The sequence below is a fragment of the Gracilinanus agilis genome, chromosome 1 (genome assembly GCF_016433145.1).
Source record: "Gracilinanus agilis isolate LMUSP501 chromosome 1, AgileGrace, whole genome shotgun sequence".
NCBI lineage: Eukaryota > Metazoa > Chordata > Mammalia > Didelphimorphia > Didelphidae > Gracilinanus > Gracilinanus agilis.
The window spans coordinates 222,053,801-222,078,854 of record NC_058130.1 but is presented as its reverse complement, the minus strand read 5'-3'; the positions used below and the strand labels follow the sequence as shown (position 1 = coordinate 222,078,854).

Here is a 25,054-nt window from a genome sequence, read left to right as displayed (position 1 = left end):
CCATTAATCCACCCAGAGGAGGGAGAGACTGCTGGGCAGGGATGCCAGGTGAAGTAGTCAGGCTTGTGGAGAGGGAGAGGCAAGGGGCACAAGCACACTACTCTGCTCCCCTCTGGTTATGTGAGGTATGTTTCCCTCAAACCTAGCTCCTCTCCAAAGTGGAAATTGATGGGGCCTTGAAAATTTCAAAGTACACCCTCATTAGCCAGTATTCAAGGAACTAGAAGCCATTTCAAATGCAACACTTTATTGAGAGAGAAAGAAAAAGCCAGAAAAAAAAAAAGCAAAAAAGCCCCAGCTTACAGGAAACTCCCTTATTTATGGGAGAATATAAACCTCAGGTTAAATGACATCATCCTGACACATTCACTCCTCCATCATCTTCCAGCCTTCCTGAAGTAGGCATCCTCCAAATTAACCTTTTTTAGCAAATGGTCAAGGGTTGAAGTCAGGTTTTAATCTGGATGCAGGGCTGATTGGGAGACTGCCACCTCTGGCAAGCTACTATTATGCTTTCCAGAACTTTTAGTCCACCTGGTCCCTTAAGCAGGCACCCCTTTGAATGCAAATTGAGCAGGCTGGTTTAGAAAAAGGTGAGGGGATTAAGAATGCAAATTAAAGCAATCCAAGGGTTGCTTGTGAAAGAAACTGGGGAAGAGGATTATAGAACAGAGAAGAGCAATTAGCCTAGCCTTGGGTTAATAAAACTTATTCCTAAATCACTAGACTACAGTTTTGAACATTTTAAAAGTACAAACTCAAAAGACATATCCCAAATACTTTGTATAGTAAAGACACTGGTTGCTTATGATAACAAAGACATAAGTTGTTTCTGTTTCACTCAGGCCAAAGGTAATTAAGAGGCCATTGTATTCTGAATGGAGTGGGGCAATCTTGTCCTACAAGGGATGCTGTGTTGAGACCAGTTTACTAACTCCTACAGGGGAGAAGGAGAAGAGAGCAGCCCTGCTGCACCTCCCTCTGGCTTTCTAGTTAGGAACTCTGGAGAACTCTGTGCTGCAGGGACAGGTGCAGTGTCTTTGGGGCACTGGGTTCTTGGCATGCGTGCCCACAGAGAGGTCTATCTGTGCCATCTCTGGCATGTGTGCCATAGATTTGCCATAACAGTTCTATATCACACTGGCCCAACTTTTATTTTTAGAAAGCACTGATTTTTGAGTCAGAAAACCTGCTTGGTCAGTTTTTCCCACCTAAGGTCGCCTTAGTCAAGCCATTTACTTCCCTATGCCTCCGTTTTCTAATCTGTAATGTTATAGGCTTGGCCTAGATCCCTTCTGGCGAACCTATGGCACACATGCCAGAGGTGACTGCTCCCCTTCCCTTCTCCACCAAGCCTCAGGACATTTCTCATATCACCTGCCCCTCTGGTCAGCAGCCCAATGGGAGTGCTTCCTCCCTCCCATCTCAGGTAAGGCAGGGGACTCACATGTGGCATGAAGGTTCCAGTTTGGGCATTCAGTCTCTAAAAGGTTCACTATCAATGGCCTAGATGATCTCCAAAAGCTTTTCCAGATTTAAAATCTGATTGTGTGATCATAAAGCTTGAGGGCATATTCACAAATTTCACCAGTGATTATTTTCTGGGTCTCTAGACAGTCCAAATCTGATACTGTTGTCACAGAATCAAAGAATCAAGGAATATTAGAATTGGATGGCACCTTTAAAATGTCTCCTAGTCTACTCCTTTAATTTTACAGATGAAGAAACTCAGACTCTGAGAAAGGGAATAATCTGGCCAAGTTCAGGCAGAGGTAGGACTTAGGACCAAATCTCCTGACTCTTTCTAGGATGTGATGTCAATGTCTTTCAGCACTTTGTTGGGTGAGAAAAAAATTTTTTTTTGCTTTAAAAAACCTTTATCTTCTGTCTTAGAATTAATATTGTGTATTGGTTCCAAGGCAGAAGAGCAGTAAGGGCTAGGCCAGTGATGGACAACTTTTTAAAGAGGGGTCAAAGGAAAGGAAATGCTCATCTGTCAGTCTGTTTCTAAGGCAACTCTTTGGAAGTTTCATTGTATTGTATCCTACTCATTGTATTTGTCAGATTAGGAATAATGTCCTGTGGAGGGATAAAACATTTCACGGGGTGCATCTGGCCTGCCAGCTGGTTTGCCCATCACTGCGCTAGACAATGAAGGTAAGTGACTTGCCCGGGGCCACACAGTTAGGAAGTGTCTGAGACCAGATTTGAACCTAGGGCCTCCAGTCTCTAGGCCTGGCTCTCAATCCACTAAGCTATCCAGATGTTCCCTTTAAAGTACTTTTTAGAGTAAATTCCATGGAATTCATCACTACCACACATGGGGTGTTCTGGTAAATATATAACAATCAGTTCTAGGAGATAGATAGATACAGCCACACTTTTCAGTTTAATCTGCATCATTAACATTCTTTCCACTACTTTTGTAAATCTAAACAATCAACAAAACAATAAATCATACCCTGATATGTAAAGTTTGCAGATTTCTGAGGTATAAATAAACGAATGGACTGAAAAACCTAACAATTGACTCTTGGGCATCCATTTTGAGCTGGCACCCCAGTTCTAAAGTTAAGATATCAATTTTAAAGAATGGCTTTAAAATCCTTAGGACGGCTACCTCATATTCCAAATTAAAACCAGGAGTCCGCTTATAATAGATCCACTTTCTGTGTACGAATCTAGCCTTAAACACTAGCTACAAGACCCTAGGCAAGCCACTTAATCCTTTTTGTCTCCGTTTCCTCAACTATCAAATGAGCTGGAAAAGGAAATAGCAAACTATTCCAGTATCTTTGCCAAGAAAATCCCAAAGAATCAGACATGACTGAAAAATGATTAAACAACAGAGATCTCTATCCAGTAAGTGTAAGCTCCTTGTGGGCAAGGACTAATGTTTTGGTTTTTTTCCTCTCTCATACTAGGACAAGGCTTAACATATATTAAATGCTGAATAAGTGCTTGTTGATTTATTCATTGCTTTAAATAGGAATAGCTAACATTTAGATGGCACTTTAAAATTCAGAAAGCATTTTACAAATATATACAACAACATGTGAGTAAGAAACCCCTTGCCCCCCTTTATGATTATAATAGCATTAGCCTTTATGATTATTTTAATAAAATAGGGATTAGCTAAGAAAGTTACAGTGTAGGGTGGTATCAAATCTTGTTTATATCTTTTGACCTTAAGCCTATAACCAAAAGTTACTGCCAAGCCCACCATGCCCTGTTGGGTACCAGCTCAAGATGGACAGGAAGGAGGGGGAAGGTCACTCTTGTTTTTACATATCAACTGCTGACTCCTAATATTGTCAGAAAAAGACACCAAGAGTGCAAAAGCCTTTAAAGGGTCCGTAATAATAATAGACTTGACCACCCAAAGGGATCTTCTTTTGCATTCACTAGCTTATTCAGCATTTGTCACTAATTAAGAATTGCCTATGTGAAAGATATGAACATCTTTTTCTTTTTTGTAACACTGTCACTATGTCATAAGATTTCTCTTTCTAAAAAAGGCCATCTTCTAAGGCTCAGGGTCTCTGGTTCTGATGGGATCAGGGTCTGGCTTTATTGTGAGGTGGGCCTCCTCTCAATAAACCTGTTATTTAGCTTGGAGTTTTTGTATTGGTATGATAAATTGTCACTACATTTTGGTGACCCTCCAATGTATATCTGCAGGAAATCCTGGTCTTTGGGGTTCCTCTCTCCAGGAAGGGCTTTAGGGTGCCCACAGAGGGGGTTTCTTGTCCCATCCCCTTCTTGAAGGAGAGATCCATGAGTAAAGATTCCTCATAGGCTTAAACCAAACTCTAAGTTGGTAAGTATTCCTGAGTGGCTCTTCAACAACTGTAGGTTGAGAATCTACTCAAACTTTTTCTTTCTTGATTTTTAACAGATTAGTTGTTAGTTTGGAATATCCCATAGTTCCCGAGTTTCATTTTAAAGCCCAACTTAAGGAGAGACTATTAAGTTTCGACTTCTGCTTTTCTCTGCTGCCTACTAATGTGTTAAAATTATTCAATAACTGAGTAAGATTGAAATTATTTGCCTAAAATTGAAATTTTCTGTTCATAAGCTGCTTAGTTCTTTTTTGGAAGCTAAGGCCACATTTTGACTTACTCTCACTCCTTGGCAACTACTACCAACAGGCATTTAAAATTCCTTACTTGTTTGGAAAGGTAAAGAACTTCGAAATTGTAACTTAATTGACTAACCAAGAATTATTTTAGGAGCTTTGCAATCATTTTTGTGTAGGTTATTTATACTGACCCCCTGGGGAGAAGGTCTAGGGCATCTAGTAGTTGTAGGTTACTAGTGGTGGCATACCTGACCTAGTGGCAAAGAAGTGAGCAGTCAGATCTGACCTAGAGACAAAAGAGTGCCCAGTCAGATATAGAGCCCTCCCAAAAGGGAAAACAGGGCTTGGACAGTGTGCCTAGTCTGTACCAGGATGGTTCCCCTTCTCCGGAACATCAACCACCCCTCTTTTAAACATAGGAAAGGGATCTCAATAGACTTTCCATTGGAAAAAGAATTTTGATTGCATGGGACAACAAAAGGATACCAGTAGGCAAGAGAACAGATAGGAATAAAGCTATTAACTATTGTTTTAATTGGTCTAAGACTCTTAGGAACTTTTGGCCTAAATTTGGAACTTTCAATCTCTATATTATAAATAAGATGGAAGCCTTCTTATATAGACAAGAGAAATAGGAGCAGTTGGAACACCTGGAATGTTGGCAGGAGCTGGAAAATAGAGGGATTAATTCAGACCTAAACAAACTATACCCTATCTTATCTCCCCCCCTCCCTCAGGCCCCTCCTTCAGATTATGAGCCAGAGGGAGAAAAGTTCAAGGAGAAAAAAAGAGGAACCAAAACTAGAGCTTGGCAGGGAGAAGAAAGAGGAACCAGATCCTAGTTTCTCTTTAATAGAAAAAACTCAGCTCAATGCTCAGGGTAATTTGATTTACTGTGGAAACAGAATACCTTCCCCTCCCCAATCAGTGAGGACCCCTTAGCAGTGATAGATTTTTTTAAATCCATTTTTTGTGGTTACAGTCCTACGTGGGTAGGGGGAAAGAGTGAGAAATATAGAAACAATTAACAGGGTGGTAGTTGGTCCAGGGGGAGGTGGAACATGGCTGGCTCAAAACCTGAACTGGAATCCTAATCTTCCAGATGATTTATGTAAATTAAGAGATGCTAGAAATAATTTGATAAGAGGAATGGAACTTTTCTCGGAGTGCCCAGAAAATTACAGCAAATCCCTACTACTCAGGAGAAAAATGAGTCTCCTATGAGGTTTTATGATCAGCTCTGCAAAAAGTGCTAAAATATTTACTAGGTTAGATCCCATTAACCCAAATGATGCCAGAGTAATTAATGCAGCCTATGTAAACCAGTCACTCCCCAAGAGCAAGGAGTATTTCTTAAAATTTTGCCCAAAATGGCATGAAAAGCCTATAGGAGAATTAAAGACAGTTGCTTTATATGTGCGTGAAGGGAAAGATAAGGAAATAACACCATAGTCTGGCCAAAAGATGACAACAGTCTTAGTCGCTGTCCAACAAATACCTCAAGATCATAGAATAAGGTTGACAGGACATTGCTACTATTGCAGAATCAGAGGACATAATGCCAAAGACTGTTATAAGAAAAAGAGAGATCTGGAAAGGAACAATTTTGAGAACAAGTAACAACATGGGTTGATTCTCAGGCTAAAAACTAGAATCAGAATAGGGTAGTCGTTTTTAGCCTGATAGTGTGGGGAAAGAAGCAGAGAATGAGTGCATGTAATAAGACTCTCTTTTACCTAATGTTATTTGGTGTAAATGTTTTTACTTAATCAATACTGGAACATCATTGTCAGTTATTGATTATGTACATTAAGAACTCTTATTTATTGTATGCCGGACATTATACATACTGCCTATTCGCCTGATGAAATTTTGTTAACTTCATTGTCTAATGATTTATTGAATATGGTAGTGAGGATTTGTCCGATGCAATATTAACCCAGGATAAAAATCTCTCAATACCTGATTTCTTACCTAATGAGGTTTGGGCAAGTTATTGTCACCAAAGGAAGAAAACCATTATCTATGCCTCAATATCTATTTATTCTAACGGTAAGCCCGTTTATGGCTATCTAATCACTGCTGTGGCTGCTATTTCTTGTGATACCAATTATTTTTTATTGATTTGTATGCTGCCTTCCATTCTATCTTTATCAAACCCCAATATGTTTGCATTTACCTGACAAAATCACCAGTATCATAAACTCTCCACAAGATAAAGCTCTATAAAGGGACTTAACCAACTGTCATCTTCAAAGTTTCTGCCTTGATCTAGAACTTCCCCTAGCCACTCCATTTGGTTCAGGAACTCTCTCAGTGGGGCCAAAAGATATCCAAAACACTGGGAAAAGGACTTTTCCCCAAAAGGAAATGTGTAAGCCATTACAGGACCTGTCACTGCCCAGGACCAGGAAACAGGTATGTGCCATTCTGAGGGCAGCTGGTTATCGGTCATGGTTCCAACCTTTAGAGAGACATGAAGCCACTTAACTGTGCTCACTAAGACTTCTCTTACAAAAGCACTCATGCCTACTCCTAGCCCATGGTTTGCATTTCCCCAATGCCCAGTGACCATCTAAGGCTTCTTTAAATCTTTATTTCAGGAAAAGACTTGATTGAACTGAAAAAAATCTCACAGATGTGTCCCCCAAACAATCCTGAATTAAAAGAGGGGAAGAGGTGCAGGAGCTGCTGTAGTTTTTGTGGTCCAGCCTCTCTTATACCTAATCTAAGTGCCCAGACAACTCTACCAAGAAAGAGAATTGAATTTCAGCTTGCTGCAAAAGAAGGCCCTGCTTAGGCAATGAAAACTTCTGAAAGTGCTGTGGGGGACACTGAGACAGGAGATGGAAAAGTAATATGGTCAATCATCACCCATGGAGACATCAGTGAAGATAAAGAAGACAAAATGGTAAAATGTAAACCAGATTTCAGGGGTCTGGAAAGGCAAACTTTTCTTCTTCCTAAAATTGTTATCACCAAGCCCACCTGGCAGCTCCTGCCAGAGGTTATTATGCAGGCAGTCACAGTCACAATAAGACAGTTGGCTACTGGGATCACTTCAGTAGCTTTTAGTATAAGATTAGGATGTCTAGAATGTATGCCTTATTAATATGTGTTAAAAGGGTTGTATATGATGGTCATCCTCTCATGTATATTTTGTTTGAGTTTTTATATGTGAATTTTATAAATTGCTTGTTATACAAATTGATTTTATAAATTTGTTATAAATTATTATTTGTAATATTGTTTAGTTAAATTGATAAATTAACCAGAGGAGGAAAGCTCTTCTTAAAAGTAAAAAACAAACAAAAAAACTTAATGCTGAAATTTGTTTGGGTGTACATATACATAACCTGAAATATGGTTGGAAATAAAGACTAGAGGAACTAAGCAAGTAGAAGAAGGTAAGAGAAGTGTAGAATGAGCAAAATTAGTTTGAAAATGCTTTTCTTTTAAGCAAGTGAGATGAGGAAGAAACAAATAAGAAAGTCTGAAAGATAGAGTGCCAATAAAAAGCTTGAATGTAAGGAAGATTTTTAAGTATGTTTGATCCAGTTATTGTACTTGGGAGTAGTCATAGTTTAGTTTAAGTCTATGACACAACTGTATATCCCTAAGAGGAGGGATAATATAGTTTAGAAAATTCGTTTTGAGGGATAATATAGTTTTGAAAAAAATAAAATCAGAAATAAAATTTTTGAAATAAAATCAGACATAAAATAAGGTCATAGAAATATAGCTTTAAATTTAACTTTGAATGTATGATAATATATAAATTTTATAGAAAATTATTTATAGAAATATTAGAAAATATTTTAGAAATGAAAGAATATTAATATAGTTGAGAAGATATTTTTGAGACAAGATAGGTGAGAAAATATTTTAGAATTTAAAATTCAGATAAACAAAATTTGGGGCCTACAATTCAACTTTGAAATTTAAGTTTTATCTGGAAACTCAATTTTAAATGTCAAAATTTAAAAAACCCTGATATCTTAATCAATCCTACAAGGTAGAACTTCGTTTTCCATATAGATTTTCTTGTTAATTAATTATATTAAATATATATAATACCTACAGATTACATTGAACTCCTTACTTGAAGAATAGATTCTTTTTATTTTTTAATTTTTTTTAACCCTTAATTTCTGTGTATTGGCTCCTAGGTAGAAGAGTGGTAAGGGTGGGCAATGGGGGTCAAGTGACTTGCCCAGGGTCACCCAGCTGAGAAGTGTCTGAGGCCGGATTTGAATCTAGGACCTCCTTTCTCTAGGCCTGACTCTCAATACACTGAGCTACCCAGTTGCCCCCTGAAGAATAGATTCTTAATGTGAACTACAAATAATAAACAGGAAACAAGAAACTAATGAACCTAGAATTCTGGATGCTGAAATTCAGACTAGTGACTTTGAGGATACCAGGAATACTAGTTATGATATGGATGCAGATAGGACCTCAAGGATGAAATCTATCTCCCTATTAAGACTAGAGGTTTCTCTAACCAAACTCATGTCAATTTTAAGTCCAAGATTTCTCCACTGAGTTGCTATAATTAATCATTTTATGTGTAATCCAACACAGGGCTCCTAATACTACTATTAACTTGAGCTCCAGCATTTACTTTGATCATTGAGATTCCTCCTGAAAGCGATTTAACTTCTTTCATCTGTGCTCTGTTATTACTTTTGCTAACAAATTCTTTATTTGTGCTAGTCATGCTTTTCCCTCTTTTTCCTCAGATTTGTTTGATACTTATGGAATAATTTATCTGATCCCAACAGTGACCCTAAAAATCACATAAAGTATTTGAACGGTGTCAGATTTTGAACACTTATTCCAAACCTAGGGATCACTACTGAATTTATCATCTGAACTTGAGGGATTGGCACAAAATACATCAGCCACTGATTTACATACATCTAGTGCTAGCCTGAGGGTGAATTCTTGCTCATATGATTATGGAAATTAAACCTGTGCTATAATTAGTCATATTGGCTATGTATATATATAAATTGTGTAGGAGATGCCACCAATGATGTTGGAGAATTATAGAAAATTATTGAGATAAATTATACAGATAGCACAACACACTCATGTAAATGAGGATATTACATATGAGTGGGACACACTCTCATGGATAGCCACATTGTTCTATAAATTAATCTCATAATTGTAAACTGTTATACTACTTAACTTACTAAATGTTACCTTACTTTTAAGCCTATGTTATAGATTGTTCTTTAGGTGTAATTTTTAGGCGTGAATTCTTGTATACTTGCAAATAACAATATAACAGGAGGTTGAATAGAATCCAGTATATTAGCAAGTATACAACTACAACCTGCTATTCCTTTCACACCTGCAAGGATCCTAATTTAGTCTCCGGTGGACGACTTCTTACTTATTTTCACTTCTAATAGGCTATCCACCCATATGGCACCTCCAGTCCCAGCCCTGTTAGCAGATTTTGTAAGTTATCAGCTAAAGCAGAAGGGCTATGATTGTGAAACATGTCCAGGGGAGAGCACTGCATCTAACCCCCTGCATCAGTCTCTGCATGCTGCTGGAGACAAATTTGAACCCTTTTTTCAACAAGGGTCGTCTGATGGGATTATTTTTCTTTGGAGCAGCACTTTGTGCCCATAGTATCAACAAAAAGATGGAGCCACTAGTAGAACAGGTGGAGGACTGGATGGAGACTAAACTAGCAAACTGAATTCACAACAATGGAGGCTGGGCTAAATTTATAGCCCTGGAAGAAGCAAGACACCTGCAAGAAGTTGCTAGAGACTCTAGTGACTGTGGGTGATTACATTCCTAGTCACACTACTATGTGACCCTGTCAAAGATTTTCATGCTCTTGTTTGCTTTCAACTATGCCTACACACTATCAAGATACATTCATACTTTATTGCATTAGCAGTTAAGGTAACAAATAGCTTTGATCAATGTCCTTGTTTTAACATAAGTGATTCTATTCATAAATCAATTGTTGTATCACAACACCTGCATGGCCCCCAGATAGTAAATGATCCAATAGAAAGATGCTCACATCTTTCTTTAGATCAGAGGAGAGATCATGTGAGAGTGAAACCCCCTGCCCCCTTTTATGATTATAACGGTATTAGCCTTTTTGATTATTTTAATAACATAATCATTAGTTTTGAGTTAATAGTCAAAGTGATACAATTTGCTTTATAAAATTATAGGGATTAGTTGAGAAAGTTACAGTGTAGGGTGGTATCAAATCTTGTTTATATCTTTTAACCTTAAGCCTATAACCAAAAGTTACTACCAAGCCCATCACACCCTGTTGGGTGCAAGCTCAAGATGGACAGGAAGGAGGGGGAAGGCCACTCTTGTTTTTACATATCAACTTCTGACTCCTAATATTGTCAGTAAAAGACACCAAGAGTGCAAAAGCCTTTAAAAGGTCAGCAATAATAATAGACTTAAGTGATCTTAAGATCCCCAAAGGGATCTTCTTTTGCATTCACTAGCTTAATCAGCATTTGTCACTAATTAAGAATTGCCTATGTGAAAGATATGAACGTCTTTTTCTTTTTTTGTAACACTGTCACTATGTCATAAGATTTCTCTTTCTAAAAAAGGCCATCTTCCAAGGCTCAGGGTCTCTGGTTCTGACGGGACCAGGGTCCGGCTTTATTGTGAGGTAGGCCTCCTCTCAATAAACCTATTATTTAGCTTGGAGTTCTGTTCTGTATTGGTGTAATAAATTTTTGCCATAAATAGGGCCAGACAGGTATCTTCATTTTAGAGCTGAGGAAACTGAAGCTGATAGTGGTTAAGTGACTTGCTTCTTGTTCACATGGCTAACAAGTGGCTAAGGCAAGATATGAACCCGGGTTTCCCTGACTTTAGGTGCAGCACCACCTTGCTGCTTTCAGGTCTAATTTAAAACTCTAACACACTCCACACATCCACTTATGATCAGGATTGAAAAGGGCCACTATGTTGTAGAGATTTATTTTGCTTTATGCAATATTTTCTGAAAGGTTATATATAAAAACTGCATTATTATAATGAAATCATTTGATTTAGTAATACATTTTTAAAAATAGCTATTTTAAAAATTCCTATTGTGAAATTCTTTTAAATTTAATATTTAGATTTTAAATTTGTATTATTTATTTATTTATTTATTTTGTTCAGCTCCTTCCCTCCCTATACCATAGAAGGTATCATTGAGCAAAATATATAGATTATGTCTTCCACATTTCTACTTCTCTGGTTGTTCTGCAGAGGAAAATATTCATAAGTTGTTCTTCAAATATGAAATCTATTGCTGCATATAATATTCTCTTGGTTCTACTCATTTCCCTCTTCATCATCTCATGTAATTCTTTCCAGTTTTTTAAAAAACGTAATTAATTTTAAAAACTTAAAAATTAATCTGCTCATCATTTCTTATAGGGCAGTAGTATTTCATCACAACCATATACCATGCTTTGTTTAGCCATTCCCCAATTGATGGGATAATTAGTTTTAAAATTTGCTTTTCTGCTTAGACCTAGAGCTTCATGTATTAGCAGCATACATAAAGAAAATACTTTTAAACAAGTTAAGATATGTGAAAATAATGGAATTATTTTTGCAGTAAAAAATGATAAAGAATAACATAGTACTGTGGGCAGAGGACTAGGCCGGAACTCAGGAGGACCTGATTTCAAGTCTTGTCTTTGGAACACACTAGTTTGTAAAGGAGTTGTTGATGTGCCTCAATGAAGCAAGTTTTCAGGAGTTCCATACATTAATGAAATTGCAGATCCAGACAAACCAAAATTATATACACATGCACATTTACATATATACATATATATATACATCTATAATATGAGAAATTTAGAGACATATGGGAAGATTTTAGGAATTGATGCAGGATATAGAAAGCAGAACCAAAAGAAAGAGATCCATGATGACTACAATAACAAAAATGAAAATTTTCCTGAAAAGCAGATTGGTTGCAATGGGCAATCTTGGATCCAGAGAACAGAGGATGATTTATATTCCTCCTCTCCAGAGACAGTTTGTGGGGAAGGGGAAATGAGAGAAAACTACAAGTGCAAAATGCTTCATCCTCTTCCAGGTATGGTTGCTATGTCAGCTCATTGTCTAACCCTTACCACTTTAGAATCAATATAAAATATTGATTCTAAGATGGAAGGTAAGGGTTTAAAAAAATACAAAAATCATACACCTATTATTGAATGATGTTCTTACTATTTTTGTCATATCCAAAAGATTAGTTCACTGTCCAATGGTACCTTATGGATCATAAAAAATTCAACAAGATCCTTCAGCGAATAAATCACTAACTCCCGGAGTTGCAGAGACATGAAGGAAGCCACAGAAGCAAAATACTCTTCAATCATTTGAGAGGAATCATAGTCACTCTTGGGAGCAAAATGGATCCAATGATCTTTCCGTGTGATAAAATGCTGAGCACAGGTGGGAATCCACCTGCAAAGACAAAAGGTAATTGGGTATCAGATAGGTACCTGAGCTCTGGGGACTTCCTAACCCTGCTGAACTTTCTACCAAAGAAGATGGCAGAGAAGATCCTAGGGAACTGATGAGAGCTGGTGGGTCCCTTTTCTATTAAAATAGCCTTGCCAATCAGTTAGCTCTGTTTCTTCAAGATGTACCTTAGTTGCCATCTCCAACAGGAAACCTTTCTTCTTCCACTCAATTGTTAACATTCCTTCCTTCCTTCTTGAAATTATCAGTTTAATTATTACTATTATTATCACTCTTCTAAATCCTTACCTTCTATCTTAGAATTAATACTATGTATTGGTCCCAAGGCAGAAGAGCAGTAAAGGCTAGGCAGTGAAGGTTAAGTGACTTGCCCAGGGTCATACAGCTAGGAAGTGTCAGAGGCCAGATTGAACCCAGGACCTCCCATTTCTAAGCCTGTCTCTCAATCCACTGAGCCAACTAGCTACCCCCATTATTATTATTATTAACAATAGGTTTGGTGGAAAATAGAACAAATGTAGAGTATGAGAATACCTTTTGAGGAGATTATAACCCTGTTCAAAAATTTGCCTATTTGTATACATGTTGCCTTCCACCAGTAGAATGCAAAGTTCTTTAAAAGACAGAGACTTTACTTTGTTCTCATCTTTGGAATCCCCAGTGCCTTGTGCATACTTGTAGATAGGCATTGGTATAGGGAATTCCCAGGTGAGGAACCTCTGTTTATCAATGCAGGTGGCCACCTTCTCTTATTACCTTAAAGAGTGACCTAGAACAAAAAATATCAAATATGATCCTGCAGCTGCATTGGCAGCCTGTAATACTCCCAAGTGGAGAGGTATCAGATTAAAACGTAATTGGAAAATATTTTTCCAAGAATAAATAAATTAGTAAATTCCAATATTAAATAAGTAAAATAAATAAAAATGAAATAGAACATAGATAATGTTAATATGTGGTTTTCTAAGTCAATATATAACCTGTAGGAATCTGCTTTTCAGACAGCTTTCTATCTACTTCATAATATGACTTTCTTCCTGTGCATAGCAGACACATGAGAAATATTTGTTAAATTGTACCTTCTGACCAACCTTACCTATTTTCCTCTTTTCCAAAAAAGTAAATGAGATAAGAATTGAAAAGATGCTTTTTCTACTGTAACACCCACATGGCCAGGACTATATGGTAAAGTATACCAAATAAGAAATATAAATTTATTTTCTTCTTTCCCATAAGATATTATGTTATACCACCCCATCTCCCTTGTATTCTTTGATCTAGTGTCACTGGCCTCCTAGCTGTTCCTCCAAGACACTTCATCTTTCAGCTCAGGGCATTCTCTCTGGCTGTCTTCTATGTATGAAAGGCTCTCCCTTCCTCGTTTCTATCTCTTCACTTCTCTAGCTTTCTTCAAGTCCAGTTAACATCCTACCTTCTACTAGAAGGCTTTCCCAATTTATCTTAATTCTAGTGCCTTCCCTCTGTTATTTGTAAGGTATCCTGTTTATAACTTATTCTTACACATATGACATAGTATATTACACATATTTTCTCCCCCATAAGGTTATGAGCTTCTCAAGAGCAGGGAATGTCTTTTACCTTCCTTTGCATACCCAGTGCCTTAGCATAGAGCCTGGAATATAGTAGGTGCTTAATAAATGCTTTTTTGCGACTAAAAAAAGGAAATTGAAATACGATTCTCTCCTCAGAAAAGGGAAAAGCAGAATTAAAGTTGAAGCATTACCCTCAAACACTTACATATCCCCTAATAAGCACTAATGCTAATTTTTCAGGGAAATCATTGCCTAAGCAATTCATGCCATTCATTTTCTAACGTGGATACTATTTTCCTTGGTTCTTCATAGAGCTACATATGTTTTCTTATAATGGCTAAAAATGATTCTTCTTAAACACTGGGAAGCCTCCCTATCCTTAGAACTCATCCGGGTGGCCAAAATACAAAACTGTTAAATCTTCTGCATCCATCACCAAGAAAGGACTCAAAAAGTTTGAAAGCAGATGATAGGAAGCAGATAGTATAATAGAGAACAGAAAGAGTCCAGGAGAAGAAACTCTGATGAAAACAAAAGGATAGTTGGAATGTAGGGAAGTCAGAAGAAAGAAACACAGAAATGTGAGAGCAGTAAGAAGTCGCAGAGTGAGGATGATGATGTAAGCTCAAAGAAAGGAGAATTTCAGTGTTCAGTATTGGGGACCAATATAAACCTCAGCTTGTCCCCAGTTTTAATTCCAGTTGTTTCTGTCTCAATATCACCATTTGGACATGATACTGACTTTTCTAGAAGAATCTGACGAGCTTCAATGCAGTGCCTTGCAATGACATTATAAAATTCATCAGGTAATAGTGGCAATGGGCCTGCAAGTAATTCTGCTGTTCGAACAAATCTGATGTTGCAAAATCTGAAAGAGAAAGGGAAAATCTGTTTAAGTTACATTATATTTTATAATCAAATTCATAGATCATAAATGAAAGGAGTCTTTCCCAGCTTTTCATTAAACAGAATTTGATGACTAATGATTATTTAAGAGGAACTTTAATACTAATGATATATGATATATACATATATATAATTTTAAAATATTTTAATTCAATCAACAAAAATATGCTTTTTCGTTTTCTCATCTCAAGTCCTCTCTCCCAAGTGAGAACAACAGAAAAACAAAACCTGTTCCAAAATATATAGTGAATTTAAAAAAAATTCCACATTGGCCATGTCCAAAATAATTTGGCCTTATTTTACACATCTCTCTATCAAAAGGCAAGCAGCATATTTCATCATTAGTCCTCTGAAATTGTGGTTGGTTATTGCACTGATCAGAGTTCTTAATTCTTTCAAAGTTGTTTGTCTTTACTATACTGTTATCATTGTATTAATTTTGTCTTGATTCTGTTCACTTCACTCTGCAAATCATATAAGTCCAGGTTTCCCTAAAACCATCCACTTTATGTTTTCTTACATCACAATAGCAATTATATAGCACAACTCATTCCTCCATTCCCCAGTTTACGATAACCCATCATATTCCCATTCTTTCCTACCTCAAAAAGATATATGTTTTTGTACATTCTTATAATTTGTTTTGCTTAGCACTAATTGATGCCTTAATCTACAATCCTTATAATTTTTCTCCTTCCTTTTCCCCTTCCCTATTATTTACTTGTTGGGTGAAATATATTTCTGTGTCTAACTATGTGTTTGTGTATTTGCATTCCTCTTTTTTTTTTTTGACCAGTTCAGATGAGAGTGAGGTTCAAGCATCAGCAGCAACCCTCAGTCCTCTCCTCCTTATTTGTATTGATGTCTACTTGGGCACCCTAATTATATGAAATAAAATTAACCCTCCTTTCCCTTTTCCTTTTCCTCTCTTCCCTAAGCCTTGTGTGATCCTGATATATGTGTGGCACCCTGATTATATAAAATAAAGTTAACCCTCCTTTCCCTTTTCCTTTTCCCCTCTTCCCTAAGCCTTGTGTGGCTCCTCATATATGAATTCTTTCTTTCTGCCTCCTTGCAGTATTTTTTTCTTTGTCCTTGAAACTCTGGATATTGGCTATGATGTTCCTGGGAATTTTCATTTGAGAATTTCTTTCAGGAACTGATCAGTGAATTCTTTATTTCCACGTGGCCCTCTCTTTCTAAGAAATCTGGGCAGTTTTCTTTTAAGATTTCTTGAAAAAGGATGCCTGTTCTTTTTTGTTCGTTTTATTCAAATAGTCTAATAATTCTAGTGTTTCTTAGTTTTCTCCTCAATCTTTTTTTCTAAAGCAGTTACTTTTGCTATGACATTTTCTTCTATTTTCTTTTTCAGGTTTTTGACTGTTTTAATATTCCTTTTTGTCTCATGGAGTTATTGGTTTCTACTTGATCCATCCTAATTTTCAAGGAGTCTGTTGCTTGGATAAGATTGTACATCTCTTGAGCCAAGCTATTAATTCCCTTTCCAATTGTTTGTTATAATAGTTCTCATTTCTAAACTTTCCTCCATTAGAAATTAGATGACCGGGGCAGCTAGGTAGCAGAGTGGACAGATGCCAGATCTGTAGACAGGAGGACCTGAGTTCAAACCTTGCTTCAGACGCTTCCTAGCTGTGTGACCCTGGGCATTTACTCAATCCTGATTGCCTAGACCTTGCTTCTTTTCTGTCTTAAAATTGATACAAAGTAAAAGATAATGATTTTTTAAAGAAGAAATTGATTCCTTAATTTTGTATCCTGAAATGTATTCTGGTTAATTATTTTTGTTATAATTAATTGATATTTTAGACTTTTTAATTGTTTATGGAATATAATAATTTGCTCTGTTGGGGGAGGGGAGTGATCTTTGAATTAAGTGGAGAATCTATCAACTGTTACTTTTTTTGATTCCCTGGCTAAGAAAACATTTATAACCAAATTGTTCCTCGGTTTTTATTAAGTTTTCCTTACATGGGCCTAGAGTCAGGAAGAACTGAGGGTTCAAATTTGGCCTCAGGCACTTACTGGCTGTGTGACCTTGGGTGAATCACTTAACATTGGTTTGCCTCAGTTTCCCCATCTGTAGAATGGGGATATAAAGTGCTTAATACAGTGCCTGGCACATAGTAAGCATTCTATAAATGCTAGCTATTAGCTATTATCATCATCATTATATCCCCTTTCTTTTCACCATCTTCCCACAGTGCATCTTTTTTCTTTGCCTTCAAACCTTTGATTACCCTATTGTTCCCTCAAGTTATGATCCCGTTTCTCTCCTTTTCTGAGCCTCAAGTTCCTCTCAGCAAAATGAGGATAACAACACTTGTCCTAACTCCCTTGTGACATACAAATGTAAACTGATTTGAAAGCTTAAAAGTGTTAACAAATATCCCATGAAGCAGTGGAATGGAAAAACCACCTCTGAGTCAGGAAGATCTGAGCTCATTACGTGCCCTCTTGGACCTGTTGGCTGTGTGAACCTGGGCAAGTCTCTTAATCCTTTAGTGCCCCAAGCAAATCTCTAAAACTATAAACTGAAGGGCAAGTGGTGATCTGGAATGACAGTTCCCTAAACCAAGGGAATATCTCATTAGTGATGAAGATGATGATGATGATATCATACATTCAGTTTATGTGTGCTGCTTTCACTTCAGTCCCTGCCCTCCCCCCCCCCTTCCTAAACTTCTTGTAATCTGGTTCCCATCACTATTTTTTCCTTTGCTTGGCAAACGGTAGATAGATACTTAATAAGTTATAACAAATGGGTATCTTACTCTGAAAACCACAACTCCTTTAGGATCACCATCATGGGATTCACTACAAACAGATGCTCTTCATTCCACAACTTTGCTGCCTTATATTCTTTGTTCCATGGCACCGGTGCTCGAATTATTCTTTGTGGAAATGGGCGGGGGATGTTGGCAATGTAGAGTCTCTCTTTTTCCACTGGATCCATCAGGATATAATCAACTATAACCAAGAGAATAAATACCATGCTCTGTCAGAAATACCCAGATCCTCTGCATCACCATCTTCAACACGAAATACTTATTGGTTGCCCACTTTGCTGGTAAAACATTCCTTCCTTTTTTTCCATAACTGGTTTATTGCTTATGTGTCCTGGCATTGACTAATCTGGAATGTGGTTAAGTGACTTGTTTTTTAATTTTCTTTCTGAAGGGAGATCAGATCTTTGGGACAGAGAGCAGACTGAACCTAAGACTGAGTCATATTATAGAACCTACAATTTAATTTAAGCCAGTATCTTAAGTATTGGGGAAAAAATATAATGGGGATAAAAATACCTATTGACTAACTGGTAAAACACCTGGAAATAATTGTTGTTGTTGCTCAATCTTTTCAGTCAAATCAGACTCTTCATGGCCCCATTTGGGATTTTCTTCGCAAAGATACTGGAGTGGTTTGCCATTTCCTTCTCCAGCTCATTTTACAGATAAAGAAACTGAGGAAACAGGGTTAAATGATTTTCTTAGGGTCACACAGCTAATATCTGAGGCCAGATTTGAACTCATGAAGTTATCTTCCTGTCTTCAAACAATTAGATGAATATTTTATAAAAGGAAATAAATTTTTAAAGGGAATATTCTGGATGGCTATTTTTCTTACATTTGAACACTCTAGGGTGAGGGTTCTAAATCTGGTTTTCACAATCTTAAATACATATCTTAACTATATTTCAGTACAAGATAGCCCCAAAATCTTAATAGAGTTTTAACCCTCTATAGTTTAAGCTTTAAGCTACAAAGGCTTAAAACAGTACTCAATTTATGGGATAACTTGTATTTTATAGTTTAAGTTTTAAATTATGATGGGGATAATATTATGTAATATCATATAATTATATATATATATATATATTATAAATTATATTATAAGCTATAATGGGGATAATAATACCTACGTGGAATAATACCTACCTGTTCAAGGATCAAATGAGGGGCAGCTGAGTGGCTCAGTGAATTGAAAGCCAGACCTAGAGATAGGAGGTCCTGGGTTCAAATCTGTCCTCAGACACTTCCTAGCTGTGTGACCCTGGGCAAGTCACTTGACCCCCATTACCTAGCCCTTATCACTCTTCTGCATTGGAACCAATACATAGTGTTGGTTTCAAGACAGAAGATAAGGGTTTAAAAAAACCAACCACAATTGAAGACTCATAAAGTATGAAAAGTCGCATCTAGAGACATCTAGATGGCTCAGTGGATAAAGCACTGGGCCTGAAGTGAGGAAGGTCTGAGTTCAACTCTGGCCTCAGTTACTAGCTATGTGACCTCAGGCAAGTCACAACCTTTGAATGCCTCAGATTCTTCAATTGTAAAAAAGGGGATAACGGTGCATCTAACTAGAAGATTAGTATGAAAAAAATATGAATTGTATAAAAATTAGTTGATTTCTTGATCCATGATCTAACCAAAGATTGTTATGATCCATCCCTAGTTTACTTCCAATCATTATCACTCAATTTAATGATTACATGAGAGATTGTCCAGTATTCCCATATTTATATGTAGTCAATCACATTTAATCATATGGTTATTGAACCATATCACACTCATATCAGCTTAAAGGAGTTCTTTCTTATATTAGACTTTTTAGGCCAAAAAAAAAACAGATTTCAGATTATAAGTGCCATGTGTGTACTTGCTTAACCACAAAATGCCCAAGCTAGAGTACCTCCACTCATGTGGCCTAATGAATGAATGCCAGCATGAGGAAAGGGATCATTCAAACCTCTGCCCTCTGACATTTTTCCCTCACCCAGCTTGGGAAGATAAATATTCCACTGCCCACCTTATGACTCCTTAGCCAGCAATGGGCATACATCCTGTCCAGCCTGACCCTTATCTTGTCCCACCCATGGAAAGTCTTCAAGTTATTTTAGGAGTCCCATGACCCTTTGTAATTTTTCCTCAAATGTTCAACATTGGGTGGAATTCTGCTAACTAGATGATTGCCCAACTTCTGCCTTTGCTAGGGCTTGGATAGGTGTTTGCCCACCCATTGCCTTGAGACCACCATTGTGACCTTGGGAACCTCAAAGAGAATTTGTATTTTGGGGTATACCAATGTAGACTATCTGACACCTGAGGGATATAAAATCTTTACTGGGGAGCAAGGGGGTATCTCAGATCATAACAAAGATATGAGGTTCCATTTATTAAAGGAGGGCAAGTCCCTTTAATAAATGATTTTTGGCTTGGAGTTCCACCTCAATGGTTTTTATTGTAGATTGGACTGATTTTTTGTGACAAAGGGATGGCTCCTAGCAAGTACATAATAAATGTTTCCTTTTTTTCCCCCTTGATTTTTACTTTCTGCTTTAGAATTGATACTTAGTATCAGGTCCAAAGCAGAAGAGTAGTAAAGTACAGGCAATTAGGGTTAAGTGACTTGCCCAGTGTCACACAGCTAGGAAGTGTCTGAGGCCACATTTGAACCCAGGTTCTCCCAACTCCAGGTCTGGCACTTTATTCACTGAGCCACCTTGCTGCCTCTTTCTTCCTATTGAATACACTAAGCCATGACCTTATTTGTTCTATGATTTACCAATATCCTTCATGAGACTCCGGTAGTAGTCATCAGCATTCTCTTCCACTAGATTTCTTAATAAAGTCTCCAGGTTGGGATTCTTTGTCAAGTGCATTGGAACAAGATCTAAAATTCGTCCCAGGACATCCTCATCCTGTTGGGCAATCATGTCTTTACGAATCCCATGAATCACGTAATAATAATATCTCTACCAAAAAACAACCACAAAACCAAACAGCAACAAAAAAAAAGTTTAAAAAGGAAACAATTGATTGAACAGATTTCTTACAACTGTTCTGCACAATCTAACTGAAGCCACTGATGAGATTTCTAAGGAGATTTGCCCTTAGACTTGGACTCCATTGCTTTTAACTTCATTTCTACTTTAAGACTTTTCTTTCCTTGCTTAGGGTCACACAGATAGTATGTGTCTGAGGCCATATTTGAACTCAGAAAGATGAGTCTGCCCAGCACTCTATCCATTATACCACCTACCTGCCCCAGTAAAGTGTCAAGGGAATAATTATTTCTTATTGTTTTGATAAAGAGACTGACCAATCATTCTCCTTATCTGCAGATTATCAACCAAGAGCAAAGGGTCTTAAACAAAAGCAAAAGAGCTTTGGATATTGGACATCCAAGAGTGGTGGGCACAACTGAAGTACTTCTTGAACAATGGAGGATAATAATCAATGAAAGAAAGGGAAATAAAATGGAACCCACCTCCAAGTCTAACTCTGAGGGCTCAGGTTCATTTTGTGCCTTTTCTTTCTCTTCTTGGATCATCACATCAATCTGTTCTTCTGGACTCATTGGTCGGCTTCCAGGTGAATCAACATCCATCAAATGTGACTCACTAAAAGTCTTAATGGGTAGCATGGCTCTGAAATAAACATATTCTCTCTTAGCGAGACATTATGTTATCATTTCCTATCTTCTGTAGACTGACAAATGTAATATGGTAGAAATTGCTATAGAGGCTCTCTCTGCTCTGTACTTTCTAACAATATTTCTGACCATATTTATTCCCTATATCAGGTTCTAGTACTGTAGAACTAGAATGAGTTCAAAAATGAATTCTCATTATTATTGAATTATTGAATGTTTATTATGTATCTATATCAATGGCTTATTCGCTTCATTAGAGAGAGTAGGTGTCATCAAGACTAAGCCAGGTCATTTCTCCTTTCCCTTATTTGTTAGACAACAACTCCTAACTCTAACCCTCTATTGTCCAAATACATGTAATATAGTTGATCATAATGATAACTGTGTGAGAAAGTATTATTAAGTGGTTATCACCATCTCCTTCCATGAAGGGAAATGCATGCAATATACCCAAGGCTATATCAGACCTGGCTTGGATATGGGTGAATATAGTGGCATTGAAACCATGAGGTGATCATTCATGACACCTGATCTATATCCTTTCCACTGTAGTTCAAGAAACCCATTTGCTCCACCCCTTAGTAAATAATAGAGAATAGTAATTACCTGGCCGGCAAGGACACCCTACTCCCTTTTCCTGTGAATTCTTTTGACTTACTAGAAATGGAAAAAGGACATAAACTTCTTGAGTGGACAATGTGAAGGGCACGACATCTCTAGTCTCTAGAAAATTTATCAAGGCATTTATTAGTGATTTAAATACCTTAATGTGCACGAGTATGTCAGTTCCTTCTAGCTGCCAGAGTAATGACAAAATGGCAATATAATTAAAAGTGCAGGAAGCATTAGGTATTTGAAGTTAGTTAGAGAGTAGGTTATATTAACTTTATTAATTTAAAATAGGGGCTATCAAATTAGGATCTAGAGAGCCCTATATCCTCAGTGAGGTTGAGAGGCCATTACGATTTTCCTAACAATACTGTTTTAATTTCTAATAGAGTAAGCATCCATAGATATAACCCATATAAATAAAAATTATTTTGGAGGGAGGAACCTCAAACATTTTTGAGAGAGTCAAGGGGTCCTGAGACCAAAAAGTTTGAGAATCACTACTCTGAAACACTGGTGAAAATGTCAGATACAGAGCATAGTTCCTATTTAGCTCTCTAACATTTTCAAAGTACTATAATCACAACCCCATGAAATATAGTGTGAGTAGTATTATCATCATGCTATAAGTGAAGAAACTGGAGTTTAGAGAGAGTTTAGGAAACATCAGAGCCAGGATTCAAACCTCAGGCTCTTCTGATGCCGAGTTTGTCCCTTTGTCCATTACTGGCACATCCCCATCCTACCCACATCTGCCATCAGAGAGGTGGTATGGCTTAGTGGATGCTATCTTCTGAGTTGGAAAAACCTGAGATCAAGTCCCACCTCTGATATATGTTGCTTCTGGGATCCTGGGACAAGTCACTTAGCCTCTGGGTGATCTGGGAAAATCTCTAAGATTATAAATTGCAGAGAGAATGTCAATCTGCATGGTAGAGAGAGTTTCCTCATTAAGATTCCCTATACCAATGAAATCACATGTCCTGTCAAATCTGTATATGTATCTATAGGTATATCTAACTGTATCTATAATAATGGCCATAATGATATTGATGATAAAAGGGACCTCCTAAAAGCTGAGGCAGGAAGGTAAACCACTTATTTTACAATGAGCCTGAGACTGATCATGGCCCAACCTGAAATGTCCAATGTGGTAGATTACCTGAGGGTATCAGATTTGCCTTTGAGTGACAACTTTAGTTTCTTGGCACGGGGTCCAGACGTATCTCTTAAAGCTGAAAGTGGAAATGACAAAGGCAACAATGACAATGAAATGATTTAGGACTATATCATTTCCTTCTTCTCTTCTAAATTTCCAGATCTACAAATAATGCTATGTCCAGAAGCTATGAGGTACACAGCATGACAGAGTGAACAGAATACTGTCCTGGCAGTCAGAAAGGTCTAAGTTTAAATCCCACCTCTGACTCATGAGAGGCAAGGTGGCGAAATGGATAGAGAAGAAAGACCTGGGTTCAAGTCTCATCTTTGATACATACTGGCTGGGACCTTGGACAAGTCAATTAACTTCTCAGTGTTCAAAGTGACTCTCTAAGATGCAGAGGTGATGATGAAGACCTACAGTGATAGAAGTTTTGCTCTCCACCCTAGAATTTCCTTTTTTGACAATGAGATCACAGCTATCATATCTATCCTATGATTCCTACTGAATAAAGCTAGATTGTGGGAAGCCATCAAAGTTCATGACATTCACACAGTCCCATATGAACTATGAAACCCGCATAGCAGGTGACAGAAGGATGGTGATTCTACTCAGATTCCCCTATGTGACTCTTTTCTCACTAACATTCCCTTTTATTGGAATTATTTTAGTAAATAGCCTTACTCAGCTCCAGAGAAACACAGAAAAACAATACAGACTAATAGCAGAGCCCCCACAGGCCCCCTACAAACTCTTAGGAAATTCCCACTTTTACATGGAGTAATACAGAAATTCCCCCTAGAAGTCACTTTACAACAAACCAGCAAATAGTGAGTTAATGTTAAAGATTTAAAAACTCTAACTTAGATTCCCATACACAGGTGCCTGCAAAAACAGACCAGAACAGTCTCTCAGTTTCTCCCCTCCCTGGTCCCTGATTTGGTACAGTACAAATAAAAGAACAATGAAACAATAAATGGAGAAATTGTCTCCTGTACTTTCCCACTACTGTAGCCCAAGAGATATGTCAAACGCACCTTGAAAAATATCAAAAGTTACAGGAAAATGAAAAGTATGACTTAATACATTGTCTTCAAGAAAACATGTATGGTGGGAATGGAAATCATGCCAGCATGTATATAATCTTAAGAAAAAGGTATAAAAATTAAAATCAGCAGATGGCATATCAGAACAACTTTCTGCAAACTTACTACATCTCTGGCTATTCTCTTTCACACATGGCTTAGCTGTCCCACCCTCAAGATAACTATACTGCTGGGCAGGCTCCCTGCACTAGATAATCTATTTAATCTAGTGCTGATATGCTCAACTAAAGGGCATTTCTTATAATGAAATTACAGGTCAGGAGAAAAAAAATCACAAAAAGTTAGCACAATGTGAAATGAAATCCAGATTCTGTCCTGTAGGGTAGACAGGATATTTAAAGAATAACTGCAAGATGTGGTGATGGCATAGAAAGAGAGTTAAACTCAGAGTCTGCTGAAGTGGGTTCTAGTGCCAAGTCCACCATTTTATGGGCTGAACATTTTGTCTGGAAGTCTTCTGCTCTCTAACCCAGGGACAATAATGCCTGCTATGACTACCTCATTGGGCTGCTGATTAGAATCAAACAATAAATATATTATAAATTGGTAAAGTACAAAATGCTCTATAAATAAGATATAATTACCAACTGAACACTCCAAACTATCCTCTTTTTAACTGTCAAATTAAACTTCATAGAGCTCAAGTCTGATCACTAACCCTTCTTCCCTTGTTGCCTCC

The 25,054-nt window shown here is 37.3% G+C and overlaps 1 protein-coding gene across 1 annotated transcript in view; it reads right to left on the bottom strand.

The window, feature by feature from the left end:
* Positions 1-25,054, bottom strand: part of DNAH3 (dynein axonemal heavy chain 3) — a 218,215-nt gene that overhangs the window by 179,644 nt on the left and 13,517 nt on the right. Inside the window, exons 4-10 of the mRNA XM_044657457.1 lie at positions 23,270-23,342; positions 22,105-22,155; positions 21,334-21,493; positions 20,629-20,818; positions 17,835-18,030; positions 14,879-15,004; positions 12,370-12,565 (exon numbers count right to left, since the gene is read on the bottom strand). Coding sequence (XP_044513392.1) covers positions 12,370-12,565; positions 14,879-15,004; positions 17,835-18,030; positions 20,629-20,818; positions 21,334-21,493; positions 22,105-22,155; positions 23,270-23,342 — 992 coding nt within the window. The remainder of the gene's footprint in view (positions 1-12,369; positions 12,566-14,878; positions 15,005-17,834; positions 18,031-20,628; positions 20,819-21,333; positions 21,494-22,104; positions 22,156-23,269; positions 23,343-25,054) is intronic.